Here is a 20642-nt window from a genome sequence, read left to right as displayed (position 1 = left end):
CTCTTTGAAACCTGACATGATCTGTTTTAATTGTGACCCCTACATCTTGGTATCTTACCCTTCTTCTGGAAGTTGTGTTCCTCCATGGCATCTTTTACCTTCCGACATACTGTATATTTTCCTGATTTTTTGTTTATTGTCTCTCCCCAATAGAATGTACACTCCATGGAAGCACTTAAAAAAATCTATTTTCATCAATACTGTATCCCTAACACCTACAACAGTGCCTAGTATTAGGTACCTAATAGATAATTGTTGAATGAATGAACGAGGACATGATACATGCTTGAGAAAGTCTACAGGAAGGGTCTCTTGGTGGAGTTTCTAAAAAAATAGGTGCTTGAAGAATCATTCAGAAGGACAGCTCTGTGACCTGCAGAGCTGAGGACCTTGCTGGGGGTGGGCGGTCAAGTGAGGAGAACATGGCCCTAAACCAAAGGAAGGAAAACTCTGGCCACCAAGAATTGCCTGCAAGATCCAGATGTCCAAAGGGTAGGCAGGGAATCCCTTGTCTCTTTCCCCTACTGTTGTCACACTTGCTCTCCACACTCAGCCAAGCCCCTTGTCAGACAAACCACCCAGCTTCTTCACTTGTGTTGTCTTTTGGTCATTCCCATACTTGTAATTCAGGCCCTCTCCTTCTCCAGGCCAGCTGAGTCTCTGAGGCAAGCACTTTGCTGCCCCCATGTGGCTCCTGCAGTAAAGGAACTCTCCCAGACAGTGAGGTGACAGAGACCTACACAGGGACTCTCTCTGTCTCTCTCTTTTAAAGGTATCTCACACTGTTTACACAGGGACTGTTAGAACAGGCACTATGAGAGAGGACATCTGAATCTTCTCGACCCCATGGGAACTGGGTTACTGACACCTGCCTCTCTCCTCACAGACATTGTCACCAATGGCAATTACCATCTCTCAGCAGGACACTGACAGGTGTGCCAGCTGGACTCAGGCTTTGGTTGTTCTGGGCTGGTCACCTTTGGGGAGAGAATTTGAGGCAACAGTCATATTCCAGGGCCTACACTGAGGAGCATTTAGGCCAGTTGACTAGAGTGTCTAGCCTCCACCTACTCTGTTTCCTCCCAACTCACAGCCAGTTAATAGCCTTTGAGGGTGACATAGCCACCAGCCAGCTCAGGGCTAGGTATGTGTAGACAGAAGAGGTGCTGGGTATGACCCGAGAGGGAGTGCTGGGTGCTGTGGAGAACTGGAGAGCTCATACCCTGTAGGACACGGCTCAGTTCTGGCTGACTGTCTTTGCAGGTTACGAGAAACTCGTCTAAGCTGATGTGGGCCCCAAACAGGGGGATGTCCTGGAATGCTCCTGGGCTACTTTGTGGACTTATAAGGCAAGGATACAGCTGGTTGCCTCAGCAACCATCTGCTTGGCAGTTTCCAGTGAAAAGACTGCTTTGTTACTTATTTCTATGTAATTATTTTTTTCGTTCTGGCTGCTTTCAAGATATTCTCTTATCTTCAGTTTTAGCATTTTGAGTATGATACGCTTAGGTGTGTTTTCTTTGTGTTTATTCTATTTGGGATTCTCTGAGTTTCTTGGATTGGTGTTTGTTTTCTTTCATGAATTTGGGAAATTCTCAGTGATTGTCCCTAGATATTTCTTCTGCCCCATTCTCTCTCCCTTCCCCTCATGGGACTTCAGTTACAGGTATGTTAGACCATTTGTCATGGTCACAGACATCTTGCTTAGTTTTGGGTTTGCCCAATTCTTTGCTTGTTTTTACTCTTTATGTTATAGTTTGATTTCTGTTGACTTAGCTTAAAGTTCATGGATTTTGTCTTCTGCTTTTGTCCAATTTGCTGATAAAACTGTTCAAGGAATTCATCTCTCATATTAAGGTTTTCACTTTCAGCATTTCCATTTTTGCTTTTACAATTTCCTACTCGCTGCTCAAATTCCCCGTTAGTTCACATATATTGTACACCTTTTCCACTAGACTAGATCCTTGAATGTATTAAATATAGCCATCTCAAGGCCCCCAGTTGCTAGTTACATCTTAGTCATGCTCATGTTCTCTTCATGAGGTGACTTCCTTCCATGGAGTCATGCTCACTCCTTTCTGATTTTGCCCAGGTCGGCCTCCCCAGAACCTGGGGCACACCAGACTCCACGTGGCTTTCCTCCCCCAGGCTCTTTGGCAGGATGGCTTACAAAAGGCTTTGGTTCCTTCCCCTTCATCAATGCCTCCTTGAAGAGCTAAAGTAGACCCTTCCCTTGTGTCCCCTTCCACATCAGTGTCGGGTCCTCACCTTGTAGGCTCTCAGACAAGCAGAGCTTTGGCCAGCCCCAAATCTGGCTTGAAGAAATATGCCAAGAAATATTCCTTTCCATGCCTTGGCTTCTCTGAGGGTTTTTTGTTGTTGTTGTTTATTTGTTTTTTGAGGGTGGAGGTAATATCTTATTTGACCAAACATGTCAACCTTGCTCTGAAAAAAATAATTGAGGCATGTGTACAGGATCAAAGAGCTTCATTGCTAGAAAAGCACTATATATATCTATGTATCTCCTCGGTTTCCAACCCTCTTGGCTTCACAGTTTGGGCCATCCAGGCCTTCTTTGCCTTTAAAGAGATTAACTGTGGGCAAAGCAGGAGAAGGACCTATCAGATACTGTGCTTGCTTGACAGAGAGTTGGCTAGAGGACATGCAGAAAGTCAAAATTTTCCATCACCAGAGCAAGTTTAGCCACTAGGCTCCTAAAGCACAGTTCCAAGAATGTGTGATACACTTAAAAATGTTACTGGTTTCAAAATACAGAAAAATATAAACATGTATAGAAAATGAAATATTTGTAAAACATAGTATTACCAGTTTCATTACACTGTCAAATTTAATATTCAAAATAGCCTCAGTACATTTACAAAGCTTGTTGGATTTCATCTCTCTGCATGACAATTGCTGAAAAGTCGCCGTCAACTACACATTAAAAACACTGACTCGTAGCTGGTTAATTCCCAAAGCAAAGTAATTAAAAAAAACTTTCAAATTATTGAGTATGAAGATATTTTAATGTTGAATGCAATTGGTGTGAAGCCTCCAAAAAAGAATAAGCCTAAGACCTGAAGAGCTAGAAAGGGCCCGTTGCTGCCACAGCTGTCCTGTGTGACCTGCCTCAGGGTACCTCTCACCTTCCTTCCCCCCAACCAGGCTTTCCTTGCAATATGTTAAGCTTTGGCTCAGAAATCATATCCTACTCTGACATCATCCAAGAGCCAGCTGTTTACATCCCACATCCTTTTCTTCCTTCCAGACTCTCAACCTTACAGCTTACTGGAGGGAAAGATTGGCACCATCCCTAAGAAACAAATCCAGGGATTGCAGGTTCTCTAAGGACGGGGTCATTTCCCCATTAGTCATATTATGTCTGGTCCTGCTGGGTCTGGCCTGGTGAGTGAAGAAGGGGAGGGCGGAGGCTCAGGGAGGGGTGAGACAGATGGCTGTGTGCTAGGAACAGTGAGAGCGGGGCAGTGCGCTTCAGTTGGATGATCTAAGGAAAGTGGTGTCTTAACTGAACCGACAGTTGCCCGAGATGGTCTCCTTAGCCCACACCATCTAGATTTGGAACTTCCATGTGTGCATTTCTTCTACTTTTGCTATCACTCCTGGGGAACTTATTTGCCTTTACCTCCCACACAGTGACACTTGGCTCTGACTTATACGTGGTATTTCCTTTTGTTTTTATCCTCTGTGTGTTCATGCTAATGATCAGTATTTCAGTTACTTATGTGCCCGTACCTTTGATAATGCAGGTGTTCCTGACCCTACTGTGTGGCAGGCACCATGCATGGCTGTCTTTGCTTCTTGGCTCTCGAAGGACAGACAGCACTTGGGGCGTCTTCTCTGATTGGTGTCCTGGTCACTGGTCAAGTGGTCATGGACCTGGTTCCAAAATTCAGCTGGGAAGGTGTGGGTTTCAGCAATGAGACAGAAAAAATTTAAAAATAAACATATCTCTACTTAATTAAAAATATACAGTTTGGGGAATGCAGGAAAGTAGAGTTCCTCAAAGTTGTAGGACTACTTAGCAACACCCCTGGTGTTTGTTGAAAAACACCAGCTGGGAACCTGAATCTGGAACAAGCTCCCATGTAATTTTAGCCACCTTAAAGTTTGAAAATCACTGGCTCAGGGATGGAGTGGCAACTGTGGTTGTCTCGATCCTTCTGGCTTTTTAGGGTTCCAGGGGGCAACTCGCTTGACTTTCTGTGAACGAGTTCGGCTGACTCACTTGAGGGATTCTGGCATTCCTTTCTTTGGGTTGCTGAGACACTGAAAGAGTAAATGTGGTTACAGGTGGGGGAGCAGCAGAGACAAGGCCCCCGGATGTGAGTGCCCCCACCCACCCCACCCAAGAGCTTCCCAGGTCTTCCCTGGGAGACCAGTCCAGGGCTGGGCCCAGACTTGGCCCGAACATGGAACTGCTTAGCACACATCTCTGCCACGTCCCGGGGTCTCTGCTTCTGTTCTTGTGAATCTGCTTCTTGTCTCACATCACAGAATACTTCCCACTTCCTTCCTCTCACTGTTCCCTGCTTCTTCCTACCCAGCTCCATTGCCATCTAATCTCCTTCCCAGAAACCAAGTTATAAGCCCTCTCTGCAGCATGTTGGACATCTGCGTGAGTTGGCACTGGCTGCAGTTCGGAGCACACACGTGAACCACTGTGAACTTTGGCTGTGCAGAAATAGGCCCTGAGCAAGGGAGGGCAGTTAGAGTGAAGGTTAAGATCCTTCTCCCACTGCAGACAGAGTTTGGCGTGTGCAGACACGTAGGTATCTCACCTGTCAGATGGAGAGCCCAGGGAGGACACTTGTGAGGCAAAGCAGAAAAAGACCTTGAAGGAGGAGGTCTGCTAGTTTTTGAGGGACATGGTCCTCCTAGTGTCCCCAACCACAGAGGGAAACCACACTGTCCCTTCCCCACATGCTGAAAGAGCACCTCAGCCAGCCTGAGATGAGAAGGGCTGTCAGAACCAGGCAGATCGGGAAAATGGGGCAATCAGTGCAAGGTTGCTGGTCCTAATTATGAAACCAGGTGGTGCTGTGAATGGGACAGTGTGGCCAGGGGCGCTGGTGAGGTCAGCAGGATCACAAAGAGGTGAGTGACCTGGGACCACGCAGCAGGTGGACTTGAGGATTCATGGTAGGCCAGGGGTAGGTGGTGGGCGAGAAGCTGCACTCTTGGGAGTGGAAGCAGAGTGTGTCTTCAGAGTACTCACAAAGAAAGCAACACGTCCACCCCTACCCACCAGAGGCAGCAGTAGCCTAGGTGGCAGCAGAGAACTTTTGTTGAAGAGCAGCAGGTCCTCATGCTACAGTAACAGGATCCCAAGACAACCCAGGGGGACCCCACGCTGAAATGTTAAGGACCAACTTGACACACTGGTAGGTGGCACCAACCTGGGATGTGGAGAAAGAAGACAGAAGAAGCAGGGCTTTGCCTCTACACCTGGCAGTGAGATAAAGTGAGTAAACTTATACAGAGTTGGAAAGGGGGGCAGAAAATTGTATTCACCTGAATTCCCCTGGAAAGGGGAAGCTGTCTTTGCTGGGAACAATATTTTGATAAGTGCTTAAGCCTGAAGCTGAGATCCCAGGGGAGGCCTGGGTGTGGGTGGAACAGCTCTGCATAAGACAGGAGGAGTTTTTAAATTCTGCATGTTATACCAAAGAGAGAGGGGGAGAAAAGAGGCTGCTGTTTGGTGCTGTTCGCTGTGAATCCCTTTCTGCATCACCCTCTTACATTTTCCAAAAGTTACCAACATCACAAAATGCTTGGGTCAAATGCAGTATGTACCCTTGGTATTTATGTGTATGTATTTGCACACATGGGAAGAACAAAGGAGTTAGGGGCCTCCAGTTCAAACAGATGCCAAGTAGAGCCCCCACACTGGCAGGGATCCAGAGGGAGAAGAGAAGGAACTCAGGAGAGACACCACCATGGGGTGCTTTGGCCAAGTTTAGCCAAATCTCAGCAGCTCGGGGCCCCATTTGACTCTTGGGTCATTTCATTCTGCTACAGTGGTTTTCTGGTTGTTCTCAAATAACTGCGTATGCTATATCCAAATCAATCCACAACAATAGTAATACACATACACACACCCCTTGGAAACTCTCCAGAAACTCTATCCATGTACTAGGTAGGCTATAATGCTAATGTCCAGCTGGGACTCTCAGGCCCACTTCAGAGTGGAATCCTAGCCAGAGACCAGCCCCCTCGGATGCTGTCATGCTACCCTGTGTTACCTAAGTCCCTGTCTCAAGGGTGGCAGCAGCACCAGCATCTCACAGCTCTTGGTTCTGGTTAGGTCTAGACTGGCAGGCATCAGTACCCTCTTGCTATAAAAACCTTTAATTGGGGCAGGGCCGGGGCCAGGGCCACAGGAGGCGGCTGGGATTGGTCATCTAGAAAGGCTGCTTGAAAGAGCCTTGAGTTTTCAGTAGTGACGGCTTCAAGCCCTGAGAGGCAGAGGAGAGTTGAACCTTCCTAACCAGAAAAGCTGATTGCTGGTCCACAGAGACCTCCCTCCCACCCCTCAGCTGCTCTTCCCTGGGACAGTTCTTGAAGGCTTGCAGGAAATGACAATGCCAAAGGCAGGCCCAAGCCCATGACTCAGGTTTATCATGCAGTCCTTGGTCTCCCTCATCTACCTACCCTGCACCTGGCTCTCTTTGAAAACAACCCCCAGACCTAGGGCAGGGATACACCTCTTGAGCAATTCACTGGCAGCCCAGGGAACAAGGAGAAGGAAAGACTTCTGTGGTCTTTCCTGAGATACCATGGAAAGTCCTTTGAGAAAACTAGACTGGAATTGGCGTGGGGACCCAAGCTGATGGCTGATGAGGCAGGCAAGCATTGCTCTGTCTGATGTGGCATAATAAATGAGGTCATTATTAGTGTTTGGAAAGAGACCTCTTGGGTCTCTGGACAGAGACAGTGTGTGCTCTGGCCCCCACCCATGGTGGGCAGGTCTCCCTGAATCCAGATCAATTGCCCAGCTGTGCACCTTTCCGGGCCTTGAGGGACGTCAAGCTTTTGTGGTAGGAGGAATGCACGTCCAACGCCAGCAGCCGGGGAATGTCTGGGTACCCCCCTAGCTGGTCCCAAGACAGGCTGGTTGGGGTCTTCTTTTCTATTGGGTGACTGGAGGAGGCCACGTCGGTCTTCCAAACAGCCTCCATCAGGTTCCCCTGTTGGCTGGGGGTGGCAAGGTAGGGATGGAAAGTGTAAAAAGGAGATAAAGAGTTAGACAGCCAAAACTCTCCAGAACCACAAGGTTCAAGACTTGGTTTTCTTTCCTTCTCAAATACTTGTCACTGCCCTCCTTGTCACCTCTCTTCCTATTAACCCTAAGTCTCACTCACTTCTCTGGGGCTCCTTTGGCTGAGGAATCTCCCCCAGGCCCATGTCCTGGGGCTGAAGCCCTGAACCCGCCATACAAGGGTGGTATAGATGTGGGTCTTTTTGGCTCCCCAGGGGCTCACAGTGCCTCTTTTTTTTTAATAGATTTTATTTATTTATTTTTAGAGAGGGGAAGGGGGTGGGGGAGAGAGAGAGAGGGAGTAACATCAATGTGCAGTTGCTGGGGGTCATGGCCTGCAACCCAGGCATGTACCCTGGCTGGGAATTGAACTTGTGACACTTTGGTTCGCAGCCCGCACTCAATCCACTGAGCTATGCCAGCTAGGGCTCCACAGTGCCTCTTTTTGAGCCCAGGGCCACATGGTGGGAAGGATCAGGCTTATTTATGTGGACAACCCAATGGCAGGTGCTGGACCAATGCTCAAGGTAGAAATGGTTGTAAGTTCTCAGCTGTGGGTCCTCAGCATCCTTCCATTGCACAGTTTGAAACACATTTGGTTAGGCTGGCCCCTGAAGCCCACACTCCCATGCACACCCCAGCCCCCATCTGAGCCAATGGCCAGAGCAGAGCAGGGCAGCTGAGAAGACAGGTGCCTTGCTACTCATGGGATGAGTCTTGCCTGTCTGTGCCCTTTAGGAGCTGCCAGCCTCCCAAGTGTGGCCACCCCTGCTCCCTGCCTCCCCATCCATCTGTGTGACTGCACCCTTGGTTTCCCTGCACCTACCGGGCCATCCTCAGGGGCACATATTCCCGGTGCTTTGATGGAAGATGCTCTGGGGGCTGCTTCCTGAAGGGGCTGCTGGAGTGGACACGCCGGAGTAAGGATGGGGACGGCTTGCTTTTCCTTGACTTTGGGGAGGTGAGTACAGGGGTGTGCAGGTGAATGTTCCACTCCAGCTGGAGCTAGAGGAACCAGCAGAGAGGCATCAGGGAGGCAGGAAGTTATCCCCTCTCTAGTACAGGAGGAGGCATTGCCTAACTCAGGGTTGAGCAGAGAGGGTGAGACCCAGGGAATTCCTCCAGTTAGAAGCTCCTGGGGCCCCAGGGTATTAAATTTGCTAGAAATTCCTTGGATTCTTATTTGCTAAATCAGTTCCTGTTATTTCCTTTGCTATGGAGAATCTGGACAATGGGTAAAACAGCAAGGGGGTGGGGGGGGGGACAAAGGAAGCCACAGCAGCTGGAACTCCTGAGGCATTCACAGAGTTTGTGACCTGGGGCCAGGTTGTGCCTGGAGTACTCTGGGTATCTTTTCATCAGCCCCCACACAGGCACTGGGCAAGGACCTGGGGGAACCCTCACAGCCACCAAAAGAAGTCATATGGTCCATTTCCATCTCAACCTCAAAACCAGTATAGCAAGACACTTACAGGAGATGATTAGGACTAGAATAAGGTGTTAGGCAACTGAGTAGGGAGATACCTCTATTGCCAAGGCTCTTCCAGCTGCCTCCTGCTGGCACTGACACAGGGTCACTTAGCACACTGCTTCCCCCAGACCTAGGCCACTGTTGCTCAGGACTCAGGGGGCTTACGCTCCAGCCCAGCCCTTGGGGAGATCCCAGCATGTTTTGAGTCACTGCTGTGGGATTCTCCAGTCCTTCCAAGCTGTGGGCTAACTCCCTGGGGACCATGTCACTCGCTGCTTCTCTACCCAAGTAACGGGGCGGGGGTGGGGGGTGGAGAAGAAACCAAAGCCAAGCCTCAAAGAGTAAAAACAGGTTAAACCCAATGGACTGGCATTCGAAATGACTTTGAACTCTCAGTAGCAACACCAAAACCTAGATGAGCAGTGTCTTCAAAATTGTGAGGGAAAATGAATTCTAACCTACACTTAACATTTCCATGCAAACTGTCTGTCAATTAAGCGTGAGAGTAGATACTAAGTAAAGATGTTTTCAGACAACCAGGGTTTCAGTGCTTTTATCTGCCCTGCACCCTTTGCCAGGAAGTGACTAGAGGAGATTCTCCCTGAAAACAAGGGAGATCTGGCATTAGAAAGCAGGGGAGCTGTCCCCCGAGAGAAGCAAAGCAAGTCCCTAGCACGAGGGTGAAGAAGACAGCTGTGACCAGGTCTGGAGAACTTACAGGAGCAGGGCAGAGACCCACCGGGGAGGGAGAACCTCACTGCAAAGCTGAGACTGCAGGGTCCAGCTAACTCCCCCTCCTGAGGAGTCTTTCTTCTGAAGCTCTTTTGAAAGTCCCTCTTTATTGCTCTCTCCATATATGGAGATTGAAAAGCTGCCCTTCCTTGCACTCAGGCATCTCCTGCCTTCACCTTTTCCTGGTCAGAGGCCTTGAGCTATTCTCTTATTTACCATCTGCCCCTCTTGTCTCCAATCACACCCCACATTTCTGGCCCCCTCCCACATTTCCTGGCCCCCTCCCTACAGGCTGTGCTGACCCTGGAGAAGGTCACCAGGCAGGAGGCCCACCTTGGGGAACATGGTCACCATACTGCTCAGGCACGCTTGGCGCTTCTCTTCCAGGTCCTTCTGCTTGTCTGTCCAGGCCTGCAGGCGAAGGTCCTGCAGGTGGTCGATGTTCTTCAGGGAGGTGTAGAGACTCTGGGCCTTATAGGTAGCCCCAGTTTTTCGAATGGCTTGTATGTGGTTGATCACTTCTTGTCTGGAGAGAAAGGAAAGTCATTTAGTGGGTGAACAGGCCTTCTTTTCCCTCTAAGTCTGTTAACCAGAGATGACTGCATTTGTAATTGCTGGGAACAAGAAGAGAAGCGGAGGTTGGTGAGAGCTAAGGAAGACAGGGAGCAGAGAAGTGGGAGGTAGTGTCAGATGAGGAGCCTTGGGGCTGTGCTGGAAATAGGAAGAAAGTAAGGCAAGTGAGGGAGCATATTAGGTGGGTTATGGACGGGGGCGTAGGAGACAAGAAGAAATGAGGAAGCGAGCCTAGAGAAAAAAGCCACCATAGGGAGAACAATGTGTAAGTCCCCTACCTCCCACTCCTTTGGGGTTGCCGAAGGCCTCAGGGGCACTTTTTTCAGGCCTGGGGTGATTCTCCCCAACCCCTTTGCCCCATGCTCCTCATTTCCCCGTGGGTTTTGACTGTGCCCACGTACCTCAGTGGGTGTGGGTGGGTGCCAGGGAGGACCTACCGGAGGCTCTGGAAGCACCTGTAGAGGATATACTTATGGCACAGGCTTTGCAGCCTGAGCACAGTCAGCTCCATGGCGCTGGTGGTGAGCTCCTGTGCTTTGCTGCGCAGGTAGTGGGGCATTCCCTGCTCAGCATCCTCACTCAGGAGCTGCAGATTCTTCCTCTGGGCCTCCACGTCCATGTGGTATACCTTGCCCTTCAGAGTTATTGAGGTTATATGCAAAGGGGGCTGGGTCACCTTTCGGATGAATGCCCCTGTAATAGGAATAGAAGCCGATTTCTTGGGCTTTGTGGGAACCTGGTGGGTCCGTGGTTTCTGGGTAAACTCGGTTGAACTCATCGCCCTCTGACTTCCTGGGGTGGTCTTCTGGGTATTAGGAGACCTGGACAAGTGTGGCCTTCTGCTTTGGCAAGCAGATTGGGCCCGGCTTAGGGGAGGTGACAGTGATGCCTTTTCCAAGTCCCTCCATCGACTGGTGGTCACAAAAATCTTCTTCTCCTCATCTTCCCTTGGCTGCTCCAGCTCCCTCTGTGGGCCCCCCTCCTCCTTTTCTGGCTGGACCAATCTCTGCTGCTCCTCCTTTGCCACCTTCTTCATCTCCCACTGCTGTAGCTTCTCCTGGTGCTCCTGCTCCAGCAGGGCCCACTCCTTCTGCCGCTGCAGCCACGTCTCCTCCTCCTCCAGCCACTGCTGCCTCCTCCTCTCCCAAATGAGTTCCTCTTCCCAGGGCTCCACCTTGCTCTCCAAGGCCACAGTCCTGGAGCTGTCTGGGGACAGCTGCTCCTCACAATGAGACTTGATGTGGAGTCCTTCTTTCTCTTGGGCTGCTTCCTGGAAGAAGTCCTCCTGGTCTTTGACTTTGTGGCCTGGGCTCTCTGCCCCTGGTATTTCCCATTTCTGAGAAAACCTGTGATCCACTGATGGCGGCAACACAAGCTGAAGACTTTCAGTGTCCTGGTTGCTGTATACATCTGCGATCCTCAAATGTGTGGTCATGGTGGAAAGTGGCTGACATATTGAAGACCTAGCACCACTGTCCCCAGCTGCAGCCATGGGACCTGGGGAAAATGGTGAAAACAACTGCTCCTCCTTCCTGGGTTCCTTTTGGGTTTCCTCCGTGACTGAGTCTTTCTTTGGAATGGTCTCTTTCTCGGGGGGGCCTGGGGAGTCAATGAAGATTTTGACTGGGTCTTCTGCTTGACCTCTAGCAGTCTGAGCCTTCTTCAGCTGGAACTCTAGGGCATGCTTTATCAGGAGAAGGTCATGGTACTTTCCCCCTACAACTTCTAACTGCCTTATTAGGGCATCCCTCTTACTCTTGAGGACTTGGAGGGACTGCTGAAAGTATAGCCTCTGGCTACTGAGTTCCTTGGTCATCTCTGTTTTCAGTTGCTTGTATTTGGTCTCCAGGCTCCTGTTCTCATCGTGCTGGAGGATCAAGGCCTTGTTGAGGTTCTCCACCACAGCTGACATGTACCTGATGGCCTTGACTTCCCCCTGGTTGAACATGGTGGAGTCCAGGAGTTCCTGCAGCATGGACCTCACCTCAGAAACCTTCGTGCAGGCAGTATTCTTATCCTGGAGCATCTGCTCTGGGCTCAGTGGCTGAGGGTAGGATGTAAATTTTTGCAGACTTTGTTCCTGCCAGCCTTGCCAGAAGGTGTGTTTGGACACTAGAAGAAGTAGAGAGAGTAAAGGCAACAACCTCCCATGGGTCCTAAGGACTGTACTGCTTTTCCAGATGCTGTTTGGCCAAATTTCCATCCAACCTCCCTGGAGCTTGGCAAGAAAGGCGCTGAGGCTACATGTGAGGCCAGGCGAGAAGGCTTGCCCAGGGCTTACCTGCAGGGCCCAGAGGAGCCCGGAACTATTCAATCCAGTTAACTCAATTCAGACTACTCCCGATCCTCCATATTTCCCTGGAGTAAAGTTATTTTCTAATCATGCTACTTTCCAGCCTCAATACCTGTGTTTCCCAACTATCCAAACTCTGGAAGTCTACCTGGCATTTAGACGCCAGATCACCTGGGACAGTTTATCTCCCTTTCTTGTTATCACTGGACTATGTTTATAGAGAATTTATCATATGATCCTATGCCTATTCACATGTTTTTTTTAAATGACTAACGTCTTTTTCCATTTGAAGGGTTACAAATTCCTTTGATACTCTGATGAAAGCAGAGGACCTTCTCTCCCTGCAAAATATATATAAGCAAAGGCTGTGCACTCTGTGTTTAAACCTGTTCATAGACACAGCTCCTCAGGGCTAGGGCATGGTCAGAGTTGTAGCCCTTTGAATCTACTGTGTAGGGCTGCTGTATGTGTGATTATCTTGGAGCATCCATTCATTTGCTCATTCAGGGAACATCACTGGAAAACTTTGGATGGGGGCTAAAGGAAATATGGAAATGAAATGACACTGAAGTCAAGTTAGCATCAAGCTAATGTTGTCTGAGGGGCCAAATGGCCTAGTGGTTCAGGGTTTGGATTGTGGAATCAGGTAACTTGAGCTTGAATCCCATCCTTACCACTTGCTTTGGGCAAGTTTCCTAACTTCTCAGTGCCTCTGTTTCTGAAAAATGGGGATGATCCTAACATCTAACTTATAGTATTTAACTTAAGTCATCTTTAGTGCCAAGCATAGAACAAGGTACTTTGTAAGTACTCAAGAACTAATTCCTAAAAAGAAATGAATAAGACACAACCTTTGCCCTCTAGGAGTTTATAATCCAGCAAGGAAGTATATAAGTAACTATATTTAGAGAAATAATATGGTGAGGACTGTAGAAGAGATGGTCTCCTTCTCATCCACTTTTCCCTGCTTCCTCCCTCCCCCAACTGTGAACCTTGCCTGGTGAGAAGGACCCTGTCCATGAGAGTCAAATGTAAAATGCTACTGTCAGCTATTATGTATTAAGCCCTGAGCATGTCTTAAGTACGGTGCCAGATGTCTATACCAAGTGGAACCCACAAGTGGGCAGTGTCCTCCTCATTTTGTATATGAGGAAGATGAGGTTCAGAAAAATGAAGTAACTTAGTCACACATCCAAAAATTGGCACATGGGATTCACACTCAGCTCTGTCTGACTCTGAAGCCCATGCTTTTGAGTGAGATTAAGAAGCCAGAAAACCTGAGTGTAGGGCCTGGTTTTGCCACAGGCTTTCTTTGTGGTCCTTTTTCCTCTTTGAGCTTCAGTGTTCTCATCTACAAAATGTAGGAGTTAGATAATCTCAGGTGCCTTCCACTGCTGGCAGGAGTGAAATTTTAAGGTTGAACCTTGTTGTTGACTGACCATTTCTGGAGCAGCCACAATTGAGAAGGTTTGGGAACCTTTGGCCTTGTTTCACCAGACTTTTGGCTCTGTGGCTGGGTTCATAGTAAGGAAAGGATGTACCTCAGACTCTAGTGACAAACTCCACCCTTTCTGGCCTTCTAGCTTTGTTCCCCAGATGTCACATGAGGCCACAGCTCCAGAGAGCACCCATAAGAACCTGTCTCCACACCACCCCTTCCTCCAGCCCTGAGGGACAGCTCAGAACTCCACAGTGCTCAGTTCAGGTTCAATGCCTCAACCACTGCCCATCCATCTCAGATAAAGCTTTTGTTTTGTCTGAGTCAGAAAGACCCCCACAGACCCTAGTACATAACTTCTCCCCTAAGATGGCATCTGCTCCACCCAGCACCACTCCCAGGTACTCCTGGAACCTACTTTGTGCCCTTTTCTTTTGTCCTTCAATGAGAGTGGAGCAAAGGGAAATGAGAGACTCAATGCCTCCTTTGGTGCTGATCAGAGAGAGAGGTAACACCTTCTCCATCACCTCAATCCATTCATCCAGGCTTTCCTCTTCCTTCTCACTCTTCCTGTTCTTGATCTCATAGGTCAGACTGTCACCTAGAGAGGGAGTGGAGGTTACAGCTCTAATTCTGTCTTCTAGGGAGCCCCAAGCAGCCCTATTGCACAGGGGTGACAACAGCAGGTTTTGAGGTCAAATTGATTTCACCTCTTACTAGTTGTGTGTTGTTGGGCAAATCCCTTATTCCCCTGAGCTTCAATTTCTTTGCCTATGAAAGGATTAGGTGGGGATTAAAGGAGATAATACATGTAAAATGATCAACATGAGGCCTGCCATGTAGTAAATATGTAGTAGACATTAAACAATATTGTCCTACAAGGCCAAGGAGGTGTCTGCCTTGTTATTGCTCTATCCCCATATTGCCTCGTCCAATATCTGTACAATTAAATGAATTAACTGGACTCAGCAGCCCTGCTTAGTTCTTGGGGGCAGCTGAAGAACCACTGAACTGAGAGCTCCTCCAGGTCAGGGCAGTGTGAAGCAGGCGGGACACATCCCTGTTCCACCTTCCTCCAGTACTGCAGCATCCACCACACCTCACCGCAGACTCTCGTGATGGGATAACTCTGATAAGGGGTGTAGCATCTGGCTCCAGGGCTGCATGCAACTGGTCCACACCCAAATGGCTATACTAGTTTCTTACTGTGACATCAGTGCTGTTTGACCCAGCATCCATGCAGTAAAAATCATTTAGTACTGTGAATAAACCTTTGGGTTCCTATATAAAATAACTAGTTTGTGCCACCAAAAAACTGTTAGAACTAATAAACAAATTCAGTAAAGTTGCAGAATACAAAATCAACATACAAAGATCAGTTGTATTTCTATACACGAACAATGAATTACCTGAAAAAGAAATTTTAAAAACTACAATTTACAATAGCATCAAAAACAGTAAGTACTTAGGAGTAAATTTAACCAGGGAGGTGAAGGATCTCTACACTGAAAACTATAAGACATTAGTGAAAGAAACTGAAGAAGATACATGTAAATGGAAAGATACCCCATGTTCACAGATTAGAAAAATTAATATTATTAAAATGTCCATACTACCCAAACCCATCTACGGATTCAATGCAATATGAATACGGTTTCTGCAGAAATAGAAAAAACAGTTCTAAAATTTATGTAGAACTATAAAAGCCCCAAAGCTGAATCAACCTTGAGAAAGAAAAACAAAACATCACACTACCTGATTTCAAACTATATTACAAAGCTATAGTAATCAAAACAGCACAATGCTGGCAAAAAACACAGACACATTGAGCAATGGAGTAGAATCAAAAGTCCAGAAATAATCTCATGTGTATACAGTTAACTAATATTTGACAAGGGAGCCAAGAATACACATAGTCTCTTAAGTAAGTGGTATTGGTAAACCTAGACATTCACATGCAAAAGAATGAAATTAGATCCCTGTCTTTTTTTTAAGTATATTTTATAGATTATGCAATAGTTGTCCCAATTTTTTCCCTTTGCTCCCCTCTGCCCAGTACCCCCGTTTCTCTCAGCAATCCCCTAACCGTTCATGTCCATGGGTTGTGCATATAAGTTCTTTCGCTTCTCCATTTCCTCTACTGTTCTTAACATCCACCTGTCTATTTTCTACCTACAATTTATGCTTCTTAATCCCTGTACCTTTCTCCCATTCTCCTCCCTCCCCCTCCCCTCTGATAACCCTCCATATGATCTCTATATCTATGATTCTGTTCCTGTTCTAGTTTTATTAATTTGTTTTTGGTTTTTAGATTCAGTTGTTGATAGTTGTGAATTTATTTTCATCTTAATGTTCATAGTTTTGATCTTCTTTTTCTTGAGTAAGTCCCTTTAATGTTTCATATAATAACGGCTTGGTGATGATGAGCTCTTTAATTTTACTCTGTCTGGGAAGCACTTTATCTGTCCTTCAATAATGATAGCTTTGTTGGATAGAGTAATCTTGGTCATAGGCCCTTGCTTTTCATGACTTTGAATATTTCTTTCCAGTCCCTTCTTGCCTGCACAGTTTCTTTTGAGAAATCAGATGATACTCTTATGGGAACCCCTCTGTAGGTTACTCTCTAGTTTTCTCTTGCTGCTTTTAAGATTCTCTCTTTATCTTTAACCTTTGGCATTTTAATTACAATGTCTCTTGGTGTGATCCTCTTTGGGTCCAACTTGTTTGGGACTCTGTGCTTCTTGGGCTTATATGTCTATTTCCTTTGCCAAATTAGGGAAATTTTCTTTCATTATTTTTTCAGATAACTTTTCAGTTTCTTGCTCTTCCTCTTCTCCTTCTAGTACCCCTATGATTTGGATGTTGGCACATTTGGAGATGTCCCAGAGTCATCTTATTGTCTCGTTTTTTTTTTATTCTTGTTTCTTCATTCTGTTCTGGTTGACCGTTTATTTTTTCCTTATGTTCCAGTTCATTGAGTTGAACCCTGGCTTCTTTCCCTTCACTGTTGTTTCCCTGTGGATTTTTCTTTATTTCACTTAGTGCAGCCTTCATTTCTTCCCTTATGCATTTGCCATACTCAGTGAGCTCTCTAAGCATCCTTATCACCAGTGTTTTAAACTCTGCATTGGATAGGTTGGCTATGTCTGTTTCACTTAGTTCTTTTACTCAGGTTTTGTTCTGTTCTTTCATTTGAGCTATATTTCTGTCTCCTGATTCTGGCAGCCTCCCTGTATTTCTATGTATTAGGTAGAGCTGCTTCAACTTGGTGTCTTAGTGTACCTGGTACCTGTTCCATTGTATGGGGTGGAGCCTTAGGTAATTGCCAGGGTGGGGCAGCCTGCTTCAGTGCTTTGTGCCTTTGTATGTGGGGGAAGGGTCAGAGAGGGAGCAATGTTGCTGCCTGATTGCTGGGGGCTTGCTTGGCACTTGCCCCACTTCCAGTTGCTTATGTGACTGGTGCCCCTCTATCAGTTGTCCCAGTGGTGATTCTCAGAGTGGGTGGGTTTGACTACGTTCTAGGACCCTGTGGGTCCTTTCAATGGACTCTCCTGAGAAACCTGCAGTTTCTTCTGTTGCCCCAAGCCCCATTGGTTTTTACAGCCAGGAGTTGTGATACTTTATTTTCCCGGCACTGGAACTCTGGGCTCTGCAATCTGGCCTGGGGTTTGCTCCTCCAATATCCCTAATGTGGGACCACCCATTCCGCCAGCTGTTGCCACCACTGCCTGGCCACTGCCACTTCGCTGCGGCCATACCACATCTTCTCTGCTCCAGCTCCTGGTCTCTGCCACTCCTACCTGTCTGGATGAACATGTCTTCTTTAAATCCTTGGTTGTCGGACTTCCATACAGTTTGATTTTCTGGCATTTCTGGGTGTTTTTTTTGTTTTGCAGTTAGTTGTAATCCTTCTTATGGTTGTGCAAGGAGGTGAAGCGTGTCTACCTATGCCTCCATCTTGACCAGAAGTCCTAGATCCCTATCCTATGCCAGTCACAAAAATTAACTTCAAATGGATTAAAGGCTTAACTGTAAGATCTGAAACCATAAAATTCTTAGAGAAAAACATAAGGGAACAGCTTCTTGATATTGGTCTTGACAATGATTTTTATTTTTTTGGATATGACATCAAAAGCAAGAAACAAAAAAAAATAAACAAGTGGGATTACATCAAACTAAAAAGTTTCTACAGTAGAAGAAATGATCAACAAAATGAAAAGGCAATCTACAGAATAGGAAGAATGTTTGCAAACCCTATGTCTGATAAGGGGTTAATATCTAAAATATATAAGGAACTCAAATAACTTGATAACAAAAAAATCCAGTTTAAAAATGAATAGACATTTTTCTAAAGAAGACATACAAATGGCCAAAAGTACATGAAAAGATGTTCAACATCACTAATTATCAGGGAAATGCAAATCAAAGCCACAATGAAATATTACCTCTTACCTGTTAGAATGGCTATTATGAAAAAAATAAGGAGTATTGGTGAGATGTGAAGAAAAGGGAACCCTTGTTCATGGAGCACTGGTGAGAATGTATATTGGTACAACCATTTTGGAAAACAGTATAGAGGTTCCTCAAAAAATTAAAAGTAGAATTACCATATGATCCAGCAATCCCACATCTGGATATAAAAAAAAATCACTATCTTCAAGACATATCTGTATCCAGGTTCATTGAATTTATAAGAGCCAAGACGGAAATAACCTAAGTGTTGGTCAATGAATGAATGAATAAGATGTGGTATAATGGAATATTACTCAACCACAAAAAGAACAAAATTTTACCATTTGCAACAACATGGATGGACCTAAAGGATGTTACACTAAGTGAAATAAGACAAAGAAAAATACCACATGATTTCACTTACATGTGGAGTCTAAGAAAGTAAACAAAACAGAAACAAATTCACAGATACAGAGTATAAACTAATGGCTGCCAGATGTTAGGGGGGTTGGAGGGCTGAGTGAAGAAGTTGAAGGAATTAAGAAGTGCCAATTTTAAGTTACAAAACAGTCACGGCAATCTAAAGTACAGCATGGGGAGTATAGTCAATAATACTGTAGTAACTAAGTATGGCATCAGGTAGGTACTAGACTGATTGAGGGCATCATTTTGTAAACTCTGTAAATGTCTAACTCTAACCACTACGCTGTAGACCTGAAACTAACATATTGAATGTCAACTGTAATTGAAAAGTTAGAAAAACATTTTAAATGTGGTATTCAGTTATAAAAAGAAAGGAATCCTGTCAGTTACCATAACATGGATGGACCTTGAGGACATTAAGCTAAGTGAAATAAGTCAGACAGCACAAGACAATACTACATGATCTCATTTATGTGTAGAATCTAACAAGTTGAACTCATAGAAACAGTGGGTAGATCTGTGGTTACCAGGGGCTGGGAAGTGGGGGTGAATGGGAAGATGTTGGTCCAAGGGTACAAACTTTCAATTATAAATTCTGGGGATCTAATGTACAACATGATGATTATCATTAATAGTACTGTGTTGTATACTTAAAATTTGCTAATAGAGTAGATCTTAACCGTTCTCACCACATAAAAAAAAGGGTAACTGTGAGATGATGGATGTGTTAAGTAACTTTATTGTGATAATCATTTCAAAACATAGGTATATTATTGTACACTTTAAATTTACACAATGTTATTTGTCAATTACATCTCAATAAAGGTGTAAAATTTAAAACAAAATAGGTAGACCCGGGCTGGTGTGGCTCAGTGGATTGAGTGCTGGCCTGTGAACCAAAGGGTCGCTGGTTTGATTCCCAGTCAGGGCACATCCCAGGGTTACCAGGCAGGTCCCCTTGGTCATGAGAGAGGCAAGCACACACTGATGTTTCTCTCCCTCTCTTTCTCTCCCTCCCCTCTCTAAAAATAAATAAATATATTTTTTAAATGTCATCATGGGTAAAAAAAATAAAAATAAATAAAATAGGGTGGGTTTGAATTTCGTTTCCATCTTGTTAAAAAATGAGATATCATAATGGACCCATGAATTAGGCTTTATCACATATGACAGCTAATATCTGACAGCTACCTGTTTGCCGCTGTGGCGAGTGAAGGCGATGTGCTGTGGCATGAGCGGGAGAACATTTCACTAGAGGGGCACCATGATCTATCTTTGCTCTCTCCACAGCCGCCACCCCACACCTGGCTCCTAGAGAATGCTGACCAAGGGTGGTGAAAGGAAGGGACTGAATGCACTGCACCAGCCTGCAAACTCACCCCAGTCAGCCAGCCAGTGGAGGATATCGTACAAGTGCTTCTCTTTAGTCTTAGCATCTTTGGAGAAGGAGGCAATTTTCTCCAACAAGATGAATCTGTTCTTGCCCTTTTGCTCCATCTGGTAAAATTTTGCCTTTTCTCTTAAATCGTATCCTAATTCTTCCTGGAAGCGAGTGATGACACAATTGACATTGTCCAAGATGTCGGAGAGCTGGGAAGAAATGTCCTGTATGGAAGATAGACGACTAGTATTTAGAGGTCTGAACTGTGGAACCAGATGCCACATTCTAGTAGTATGATCTTAGACAAGTCATTTAAGTGCTTGGGGCCTCTGTTTTCTTATTTATAAAGTAGGGATTATTAAAATAATGATGTCACAGAGTTTTTGTAAATATTAAATGAATTAATATTTGTAAAGCACTTAGGACAGTGTCTGGCACATAAAATAAGTAGCTTTTATTACTGTAATTTTGATTATTAAGGTGAGGGCCCTGGCCAGGTGGCTCAGTTTGTTAGAGCGTTGTCCCCATACGTAAGGTTGCAGGTTCAATCCTCAGGGCACATACAAGAATCAACCAGTGAATACCTAAATAAGTGGAACA

General features: G+C 46.0%; 1 protein-coding gene across 1 annotated transcript; it reads right to left on the bottom strand.

The window, feature by feature from the left end:
- Positions 1-3344: 3344 nt before the first annotated feature.
- FAM186B (family with sequence similarity 186 member B) lies at positions 3345-20414 on the bottom strand. Its single transcript, XM_036019068.1, has 7 exons — positions 20041-20414; positions 14205-14387; positions 10493-12167; positions 9816-10008; positions 8106-8284; positions 7025-7215; positions 3345-4279 (listed from the first exon to the last, which is right to left on the bottom strand). Exons 1-7 carry the CDS (start codon positions 20324-20326, stop codon positions 4122-4124), a joined length of 2865 nt encoding a protein of 954 aa, XP_035874961.1. The 5' UTR covers positions 20327-20414; the 3' UTR covers positions 3345-4121.
- Positions 20415-20642: the final 228 nt, after the last annotated feature.

The sequence above is a fragment of the Phyllostomus discolor genome, chromosome 2 (assembly GCF_004126475.2).
Source record: "Phyllostomus discolor isolate MPI-MPIP mPhyDis1 chromosome 2, mPhyDis1.pri.v3, whole genome shotgun sequence".
NCBI lineage: Eukaryota > Metazoa > Chordata > Mammalia > Chiroptera > Phyllostomidae > Phyllostomus > Phyllostomus discolor.
The sequence above is the reverse complement of the archived record's forward strand: the minus strand, read 5'-3'. Positions and strand labels throughout refer to the sequence as shown.

Bases quoted from the DNA above. Each gene is read 5' to 3' on its own strand.
- FAM186B (XM_036019068.1), bottom strand. From the start codon at position 20,326: ATGTGGCATCTGGTTCCACAGTTCAGACCTCTAAATACTAGTCGTCTA. The intron at 14,388-20,040 runs GTGAGTTTGCAG...CTCCCTCTCTAG, and splicing joins CCACTGGCTGGCTGACTGGG to GTGACAGTCTGACCTATGAG. The intron at 4,280-7,024 runs GTGCACAGCTGG...TCAGTGTCTCAG, and splicing joins GTCCCTCAAGGCCCGGAAAG to CAACCCAAAGAAAGGAATGC.